We start from the raw sequence: 10,700 nt of genomic DNA, 5'->3' as shown, positions 1-10,700 counted from the left end.
AAGATATTAATTACTAAAAATTGCCAAATATTGATCTTCAATAATTTTTTACTATCAAATACTATCAACTTTACACTTTAAAAATAATTTATTTTCTTTTCATAAAATTCTGAGAATTTTTTTAGAATTTTTTAATACCGTATTTTCTCATGTCGGTAAAAATAAAAAAATGTAGTACTAAAAAGTTGATAAAGAATTCTGAAAAAATTCACAAAGTTCTATGAGAAAAAAATAAATGATTTTTGTCTCTCGCAGTTTTTCTATAAAGTTGATAGTATTTGATAGTAAAAAATTATTGAAGATCAATATTTGGCAATTTTTAGTAATTAATATCTTGTTAACTATTAAAAATTGCAAAATGGTAAAGAACTTTTTGACTCAGTTTATTTCGCTCTATCTACATAACATTGGCTAAAACTTACGGGACACCCTATATATAAGTATAGACTATATATTGTATAATAATTAATGTCGGCAAATTTTTATACAATCATTCAATATTTTATGCCAACATTTCGAGCTTGAGTAGTGTTTGTAACACACACCTACATCGATTTTTAGATATTGAAATTGTTGTTATATGTGCATAGTATATACAATAGTATATACATGGTATATAACAACTGTTTCTTGAATTGAATATTTCTAAAACATCTTAGAATTGAGTCGCTCGTAAAATAAATTTAAAGTTAAAAAATAATCAAACGCCTTTTTGCCCTCATAAAGCTACAAAACATTAAACAAATTAGCTACTCTGACGATTTTTGTATTACAATGTTTCTTCAAATTCTTTTCTTCAATTTATTACTCTCAAGATATTCTACTTTAGAATTTATTATTTAATACTTCACTTGAAATACATAATATTGGTAAGGAAATAATGGATCATAAATATAAAGCGAGATATAAAGAAACTGTCGACACTTACTAATTATTAAAAATTCCAACTTTTCTAAATTTTTGTAGCTAGCTGATACCGTAATTAACAAAATTGAAATATCTTACATTCTTTTAGAAAATAAATAAAATAAATAGCGATAAAAACACATTTTATTAAATTTTTCTTTTTTCCAAAATGTGCTGCGTTTATATCAATTTAATATTGTGACAATAAAACAATTACAATTCTTTTTTATCAATAGTATATATACTTTTCGAGAGATTTAATAATACTGATATATCGATAGATAGAATATATATATATCATAAATTATAATTTAAAAGCATTTAATAGCAATTACGTTTATAATTCTTAAGATAGATCTGCATGTAAACACAAGTTTTAAAGACCAATGTAAAACCTCAAAACCCTAAAGTCAAAGCCCTAATTTTACGTTCTTGAATATTCAAGGACTTTAATTTTGCTTTTATAAAGAATCTAAAAATATTAAATTTTTATTATGTAGAATTCTGATTGTTCAATAAATTCTTGACATGTTTTACGAAATAATTAAGTTGCATTCACGTTATCCTTCCTAAAAGCTCCGTTGACAAAATATTTGGTAATATAACATGTAAATAGGCTTTTAACAGTGCGAATAAAAAAATATAAAAAAACGTTACGCAGGGAGCAGTAGGCGGCACGGCGCCATTTTAACAAAATTGATCCACACAAAGTATTAAAATGCGGAAACAGACTCGCTCGGTCGTTTCAGTCAATATACGTACGTGCTGCACGAACGAATGCGACCAACTGTGTGACCATGCGTGTGGAAAGAGCGCAATGGAAAGAGCGTAAAGAGAAAAAGGGAGTAGGATAGAAGGTTTGGAAAACTTCGATTCCATGTTGAGTAATCGGAAAATACATTACGTGCATGCATTATATCGTGGAAATAAACAACAATGCAAAAATGAAGAACAAAAGTGTGAGTCTTTCAGTTGCTCCAATTATTCGAGATATAAAGTAGAAGTTATTCAAAATTATATTAAAAAAGAATTTCATTATTTGTTTGTTCTCTTTTTAATCCTTGTTTGCATAGAAAGTCCCATTTTTAATACTAAGTAACAATCTAATTCAATTAGTTATTTAGTAGAACTTGGAAAATTTGTAAACTTTTATATTGCAAATTAACTTATTCGTAATCTTATTATATTAATCTTAATTTATACTAATCCTCCAGAGAATAAATCAAATTCATTAAATTCATTAATTTTTGCAAAAAAAATATTGTACTATCAAAAATAATTCTATATTATATAATATATTATATATCATTTCCAAGAAAACAGTGGTGCTGCTAATTTAATATTTAAGCTGAACCACAAAAAAAACAACACAAGGGCAAAAATTAACATCACTGAATTTGTACTAATTTGTACTACTAAAATTAAGTTAATATTTTACATGTTTTCTCTCCTTAAAATGACTTTATTAGTATATACTTACAATCTATGAGGCATTCCACATCAAACCTTTGAAACATCATTTTGTTTCTTTTTTAAATTTGTTAACATATTCTACAGATGAAAATATAAGACACATATTTAGCGAAAAAATGTGAGATTTTTTGTAAAATTATTGACGCTTGTAAATTGCAGAAATTCAAAAAAAACTCATATACAAACATTCAAATTATTATATCGTCAAAACCATTAGTCATACAAAAAAAAAATACAAAAGACCGATTTTAAAGATCATAAACATGTTCTATGGATAGGTTATTTTTAATTTATCATTTTCATATAAATAAATAATTTTCTATTTGTTTACAATTTTTATCATCAACTCATTAATAATAAAAATTTGATTTTTGAAATTTGAAATATCATCATATTTTCATTTCAATTATGAGGTAACCCTGAAAATTTCAAAATGAAACTCGAAATACTCGAACGGACTGTATAGTTAAAAACTTCGAGTTTCATTTTAAAAAGGGTTATTTCATAATTGAAATGGAAATACGATATTTTTACAAAATTTTTAAACTAATAAGTTAATGATGAAAATGTATACAAAAATTGTAAACAAATGGAAAATAATTTATTTAAATGAAAATGATAAATTAAAAATAATCCATTCATAGAACAATTTGAGATGTTTAAAGATGTTTGGATTTTTAATCTCGGAAAATTTTGCATTTTTTTTTTTGTACAACTAATGGTTTCGACGATATAATAATTTAAATGTTCGCATGAGCGACGTATTTTACGAATTTCTGCAACTCACAGGCGAATCAATAACTTCACAAAAAAAAACATTTTTTTCGCAAAACACGTGTCTCATATTTTTATCTGTAGAATACGTTAGCAAATTTAAGAAAATGACGATATTTCAAAGGTGCCCGGTAAAATGCCTTATAGATTGTAAGTATGTATTAATAAAGTTATTTTAAAGAGAAAACATATAAAATATTAACTTACTTTCAATGGTACAAATTAGTACAAATTTAGTTGTGTTAATTTTTACTCTTGTTTTGTTTTTCTTATGGTCCTACCAGTTTAAATATTAAATTAGCCACTGTTTTCTTGGAAATGACACATAATATAGAATTGATTTTGGCAGTACGAAATAGTAAAAATTCAATCCTATTGATTTCTGATATTATTTTTCTTTTTTTCATCTATTTTAAATTGGTCATGCCAGCTTAATATTAAGTTAGCACCGCCACGATTATTTTTTTAAATGACATACAATACAAAATTATCATTAATAGTAACATAGTAATATAATTTAGTACGAAATGAGTACTAAAAATTCCAATAAGTCCGATGTGATTCTACTAATTTGGTCCTGTTAGCTTTATAGAGCTGATCCTCTATCATGAAGTCGTTACAATAAGTACACAATAAAAATAAACACAAATGTTAAGCAATATTTCCATTCAAACATATCTTCCTTTTTTTTTCTTCCATCTCTTTCATTCGCATTTTCAGTTACATCCCTAATCTAACGCTCTTTTTCTCTGTTCTTCTTTTTCTCTTGTTCACGCATACGCGCACTCAGTCAGTGGCCATAAACTACTAGTATCCGACGCACGCTGAGGTTATTGGTTTTTTTCAAAGGGCTTGACAGTGCCGTATACATGCTGCTGTATGATGTACCTATATCTTACACAGATGAATTTTATTCTTCAAAGAAAAATATGTGTCTGAATTGTTTTAATATTCACGCAAATTTTTATCAATATGTTATGATATAAGCGGATATTTTATAACATAAGGGTCATATTAATACTCTCATCAGTAGCAGCGCGAATTAGGCGTTCAATTTGAAATACATTATATAATAGTTTTAAACATAGTTTGTACTCTATTTTAATCATATCACTTATTATATCATTTGCTTTTGCTTTCAAAGAATAAAAAACTAAGATGATTGAATAAGATTTTGCGCGCCAAGAGTAAGTATAAAATATTTTAATTAAATGAAGAAAAGTCTCTACTTAAAGGATGTATAGCTATATGAGAAACACATACATATAACAGATTACGTATATAACAATTTAAACACAATTTAGGAAACATTTAGAAATTCTACAAAAATATTTAAACGAACATTTCTGTGTTATTATAGCGTGTGCCATATTCGATTTTCATAGCAGTCAATGTAGTCTCAACAGTGCACTACGATGCAGAAAGAAAGTATTTTCAGACTTCATATTTATGTAAATTTATTATTTCTTTTATCACGTACCATTTTAAAGCATATTTTAATCACACAGGTTCAACTAATTTTGAAAATAATAATAAAAATTACAAAAGTATAACATTTAAACATTAAACGATTTTCTATCATCTTTTATGTTCACCTTGCTATCATCGTTTATGTGAAATTTACAAAGAGAAAGAGCTTCTCTAAAAAAAACTTAGATATACACAAATCAATGCTAAAAACTTTATGTGTTATAGATTATAACAAATTTAACAAAATAATATTCTTGTAAAAATATTTATAGAAAATGTTCTAAATTTTATTTTGTTATGATATTTAACAAGTTACATACTTTTTTAGTAACAAAATCAATGTATTTGTCACGAAAAAGATTAAATACTTATTTTTTTAAAACCTGCAACTAAATAATAATAAAATATGATAACGATAAATTATATATTGTATTATATTAGGTTGAGTAAAAAGTCATCGCGTATTTTTTAGCTCAAAGTTGTATATACAATATCTTCGTCAATAATAAATGAAATTCAAATTAAAAAAAAGGGTTTTAAAACTTGAAATCTCTACTTTTAAAAGCTTATCACATTTTTTAAGTTTATATGAGTTTGATAATTTTTACATACCAAAAACTACGAGCTGAAAAAGACGAAAAATTTTCTTCTCACTTTGTGGATTTGTAACGTGTCCAAAACGAATTTGAGAAAATTTTCGATTACATATCGTGAAAGCTTGATACTTTCCCTACAAAATCGTTTTTTTTAAATATTCCTACGACTTTTGATTACTGAGTTATCGCGGATTAAATAAAAGAATTATTTTGACTTTAATTGCTCATAACTCCATTAAAAATTGTCGTATCGTATAATTTAAAAAAGAGATTTTTAAAGCTGAAACTTTACTCTATCAAGATATATTTATATTGTTGGTAAGAAAGTAATTGCGGTTTTTACTGATAAATGTCTTTTAAAAAAACGCGATGACTTTTTATTACACCTAATATATATTGTATTATCATGTATAAGAATTTGAAAAACGATAACATAATACATTCATATGTTTTAATATGTGATTTTATTCTGAATTTTTGCAGCGTGTTTTTCACTACACCATCATTGTTCTTTTTAGCAAGCATTCTGCACCATCATCGTTGCTATCAACGAACGCAACAGCAAATGAAGAGCCGCGAATGCCGACCGGTTTTACGTGCTCGTCTTCGCTTTAATTAAATTACGCCATCCGGTACAATCTCTCCGTCTACTCGGTGGCGTATTTATAGCCACGTGAATAATCTATATGTTTCCATTCGCTCTCTTTCCTTTATTTTCGCCTTTGCGATAAGTGTCATCCGCGTAACATCCGTGTGAAATCTGATCATGATTCACGAATGATTCCACCGAATTGACCCCTACACCTTCATCGTCGATTCGTTTTTATCCAATTTCATATACATAGCATGTTATCAAAGCTATTTTTTTCTATCAGACACATTGTTAAGCGCTCTTCAATATGATACCGGTTTTCTGGAGCATTAAAACTTGTATTTTATGCTTAATTTATTTGTCAACTGTTATGTCGAACCTGGAACGTAAACATAGATAATCGATATTATACGCAAAATGTTTCACTCAAATAAAATAATAAATTACAATAAAATTAAGACTAATGAGAATCAGCACGGGAATAGATGCGCATAGGTATTGATTCATGTAAAATACTTCAATTTGATAGATGATGTGCAGCTTTCCGAAATCTTGTACGTTTCCACCCTTTTTGAATTGATTACGTATAACTTGCTGATAATGACTCCAAAGAGAGTGGAAACATTCAAAATTTCGGAATAAAGTTGCATATTATCTATCAAATTAAAGTATTTTACATGAATTAATACCTATGCGTATCTATTTCCGCGCATTTCTGATTCTCATTAGCCTTAATTTTATTATTTTAAAGTTTGAGAGTCCGATTTAAATTATATTTTTTTGTTGTTTCATACACAAAGCAATATTTTTTTGCGATCAATAAACGGAGAGCAGAAATTTTATATGTAAAGCAGTTTTCAGTCTTTTTTTATTTATACACAGTGTTTGGAAATTAGTGATAAGTCTTTCGCACAGGGGCAAAATGGACTAAACTGAGAAAAAAAATCCTTTACCATTTTGCAATTTTTGTAATAGTTAACAAGATATTAATTGCCAAAAAATTGCTGAAAATTGGTTTAATTTTTTACTCAAATATAATACTATCAACTTTACAGAAAAACTGCGAAAGACAAAAATTGTTTATTTTCTTCTCATAGAACTCTACAAATTTTTTCAGAATTTTTTATCAACTTTTTAGCACTGAATTTTTTCATTTTTCACCAACATGAGAAAATACGGTATTACAAAACTCTGAAAAAATTCTGAAAAAATTCTTAGAGTTTTATGAGAAGAAAGTAAACAATTTTCTTCTCTTGCATTTTTTCTGTAAAGTTAATAGTATTTGAGTAAAAAATTATTGAAGATTTTTGGCAATTTTTAGCGATTAATTTCTTGTTAATTATTGCAAAAATTGCAAAATGCTAAAGGACTTTTCTTCTCAGTTTAGTCCATTCTGCCCCTGTGTGAAAGACTTATCACTAATTTCCAAACATCCTGTATATTTCAAAAAACTTATCAATTGATATAAAAAAAATGTGTTATGTAAAAGTTTTAATTATCTATTAAATAATATTTTTATAAATAATTTTTTCAAAAATTTACATTTTTCGAATTATTTTTAAAATCATCGACGTACAAAATAAAGATTTACTATTAAAACTTTCATATAAAATATTTTTTGATATCTCGAATAGTTTTTGAAACGTAAAAAAACTGAAAACTGCTTTACATACAAAGAGTGATCTCAACCACAATTATTTTTTGAAATTCATCTATTTATAAACTTATTCTATAACCTACATGTATACAAAATTTAATTAAAATTTAACATTTCGAAATTATGTGCCTTTGTTGGAATTTCTAATATATATTTCTAATATTTTAACTTGAAAACATAGAGGGAATTTTTAATCGATATATTTGGATTTCGCACTAAAATTATAAATTAAAAAAAGTTTTGAATATTGTATAATTAGTGTTGCAGAGAGAAAAAGTAGATATCTATATAAAATTTCATGTACAAAACATCCGATCAAATTTTTTTAATGAAATCATTAATTTCTTTTATATAAATTGATTTATACAGCCATTCTGCATAGAAAAGAATTTAAGTAAGATTGTCAAAGGATCAATAATTTACATATTTCATCAGGATGTTTACTGAAATCTTGTAAAAAAATTTCCTGATAATTCTCGGATTTTTTCTAAACATTTTTGTTCAAAATGCCAGATAAGATTAGAAAATTTTTTTAATACAATTTTAAAATAAATTAGAGTAACGCAAATAAACTACATATTGGACATTGATAGAAGAGATAAGGATTCCACGAGACTCTATATTTATCATTTTCTGCAATTGTGGAGCTGCGAAACTTATAGAATAATAAAGGAGAAGGAGAGAGGGAGGAAGGCTTACTACAAAAGTATCTATAAACTATCTTATTCTGCTGAGTATCGTCTTCTATCGTTATTCTGGTATTTTTAAAATATAAATCTCACAAACGAGAATATACATAGATATGTACATATGTCACACTTAACCCGTATATTAATATACACCTTAATTTTGAGTACCCTTACTACACACGTTGGATCATTAAATGATTTATATATATGTATTTTGACATCTTTAAAAATTTGTACAGTTGTATATTCATAACAAATTGTAGATAAATTGTTATAACTGCAAATATAGTTAACAAAATGAGAAAAATGCACTATTTCATATAAAAATGTAAAACTCTGAAACAAAAATATTTAAAGGAAAAATATAGTTCAATATCTTGAAATTAATTCCAAATTACAGGAAAAAAATAGAGTTCAAGTGTCGGCTGTACAAAAAATTTAATTATTCAGTAACCTAAAAATGATTTTGTTTTAATATACATGAATAGCTATAAATTAAAGATATATTGCATTTATATTTTAAATAATGTATGCTATTGTGTTAAAAAAAACTTTATAATTTATTCGGAAAATGTTCTTTATAATATTATAGACAACATAATATATAATATTATTGACCACATTTAACACAAGGTTGCAAAAAATCGTATTTATTAAGAGCTAATATATTGTTTTAAGGTTAAATTCTTTTTTTTAATAATTCGCGAAATATTCCCGCGATACAACCGAGAATTAGTTAAAAATAAAAAAAAATACAAAATTTTTAGTTACAAAAAATGTACACTCTGTACACACGTTGGATCATTTGTGACCCGGAGGTAAACTTCAGAATTATGCCAGTTAAAAGACACGCACAAATTGAGGTCGGCAACGCACAAAACTTGTTCTCTAGATGTCAAATTTTTTTTAGGAATCGAAACCGATATTTCACCAAGTGCTCTTAGTACTCCAAAGAAATGCGCAGGAATGACGTGTATTAAGATGTATATTAAGGATTATTGCCGATTGTCAACATTTTGCGATATCAAGAAAAATGATAAAAAAAGAAGTGTTTTCAGAAACAGACAGAATTTAAATTTAAAAGTAAAATTTCAAAAATTTCCCAATAAAATTCCATAAAAATCGTGAAAATTCCATATTTTCCCAATAGTAAACAGCCTGTTCATACTTTATTTTGACAAACACCTCGTGACTTTAAAATACTCGTGATTTTCCATTAAAGTATTTAGCAACGTAATAAAATATATTAATAACTCTATTTATATATAACACACAGATGTGAAGTACAAACAATATATACAATTACTTTCTTTTAGTTGTTATAATAAATTTTCTTTACATAAAGTTATTTATTTCATTATTTTGTGTATAAAAGTCTTATGGTAAAAGAAAACTTAGAAAACAATAATCTACAAATTATAAAACACATTTTTGCATTTACATTTAAAATTCATACCACAAGGTCCTAGAGTCTGAGGGATTCCGCACAATAAAAGGAACAGGCAACAGAGAACAGAGAATAAGAATTTCAACCAATCAGAAATCATGTATTGTGGAATACACAGTTTCTGATTGGTTGAAATTCTTATTCTCTGTTCTCTGTTTCCTTTTATTGTGCGGAGCCGCTTAAACAATAGTGTAAAATAAATAATGTGTAGATATATTACATGTATATGTGTATGTATATACATATAGATGTATAAATATTTACCGTTTTACGCGCGTGTATGGGCATATGACTTCCGGTGGGCAATGAGAAGCTCGTTGCCAGGCCTGTTTCTCTCTGTCTCTCTCTCTCTCTCTCTCTCTCTCTCTCTCTCTCTTTTTCTCTCTCCTCTCTCTCTCTCTCTTCTCTCTCTCTTTTCTCTCTCTCTCTCTCTACCTCTCTCCTCAGAAAAGCTTTTATCACAGCTATCTTTTTTCACTTTCTTTCTCTATCTGTTTATCAATCTCTATTTCCCTCGCTGTCACTCTCTCTTCGTGAGTTCCGATCCTGCGTGACGTCCAGCGTGTCGTTCCTCCGTCGCTCTCACGTGGCTTACGACATGCGTCACTGCCAGTTGGGCTAATACGATCCTCGATCTGCGCACGAGCCAATCACACAACCGCCCGTCGGCTCTCTTTTCAGCAATCTCGACATGTTTTATCGCTTCTTCAGCGATCAGTCCTATCCCGGATCACCCTATCTGTCTTTCCGAGAGATCGATGTGATCGCTTGCTCTACTAACAGTTCAATCTATGCATCGAAAACTTAGATAAGCAAGTGTCACCTGTCCGCCAATGCAATATTAACGGTGGGAGGAGGGAGGGAAAGGTAGCCGTCTATAGGATACTGAATATGGACCAGTCGATTCGTTGTCTCGTCCACAAATGGATATACCTACTCTCGCAGATCAAACACGTTTTACTCTCGATTGTATGCCTGTAAGTCTTCTCTCCGTTCACTTTCGCTTGCGAGAGCAAATTCCTTCTATGAAAACATATTGATGATGAATCGTCATAATGCTTCCACTTTTGATTAAATGCTCTACGCGAATGGATTT

General features: G+C 27.7%; 1 protein-coding gene across 1 annotated transcript in view; it reads right to left on the bottom strand.

Moving 5' to 3' along the window:
• Positions 1 to 9,985, bottom strand: part of LOC108748585 (beta-1-syntrophin) — a 283,761-nt gene extending 273,776 nt beyond the window's left edge. Inside the window, exon 1 of the mRNA XM_018486825.1 lies at positions 9,869 to 9,985. Within this exon, the coding sequence (XP_018342327.1) occupies positions 9,869 to 9,892 (24 nt within the window). The 5' untranslated portion in view covers positions 9,893 to 9,985. The remainder of the gene's footprint in view (positions 1 to 9,868) is intronic.
• Positions 9,986 to 10,700: the final 715 nt, after the last annotated feature.

This window comes from Trachymyrmex septentrionalis, unplaced genomic scaffold (assembly GCF_001594115.1).
Source record: "Trachymyrmex septentrionalis isolate Tsep2-gDNA-1 unplaced genomic scaffold, Tsep1.0 scaffold235, whole genome shotgun sequence".
Classification (NCBI taxonomy): domain Eukaryota; kingdom Metazoa; phylum Arthropoda; class Insecta; order Hymenoptera; family Formicidae; genus Trachymyrmex; species Trachymyrmex septentrionalis.
The sequence above is the reverse complement of the archived record's forward strand: the minus strand, read 5'-3'. Positions and strand labels throughout refer to the sequence as shown.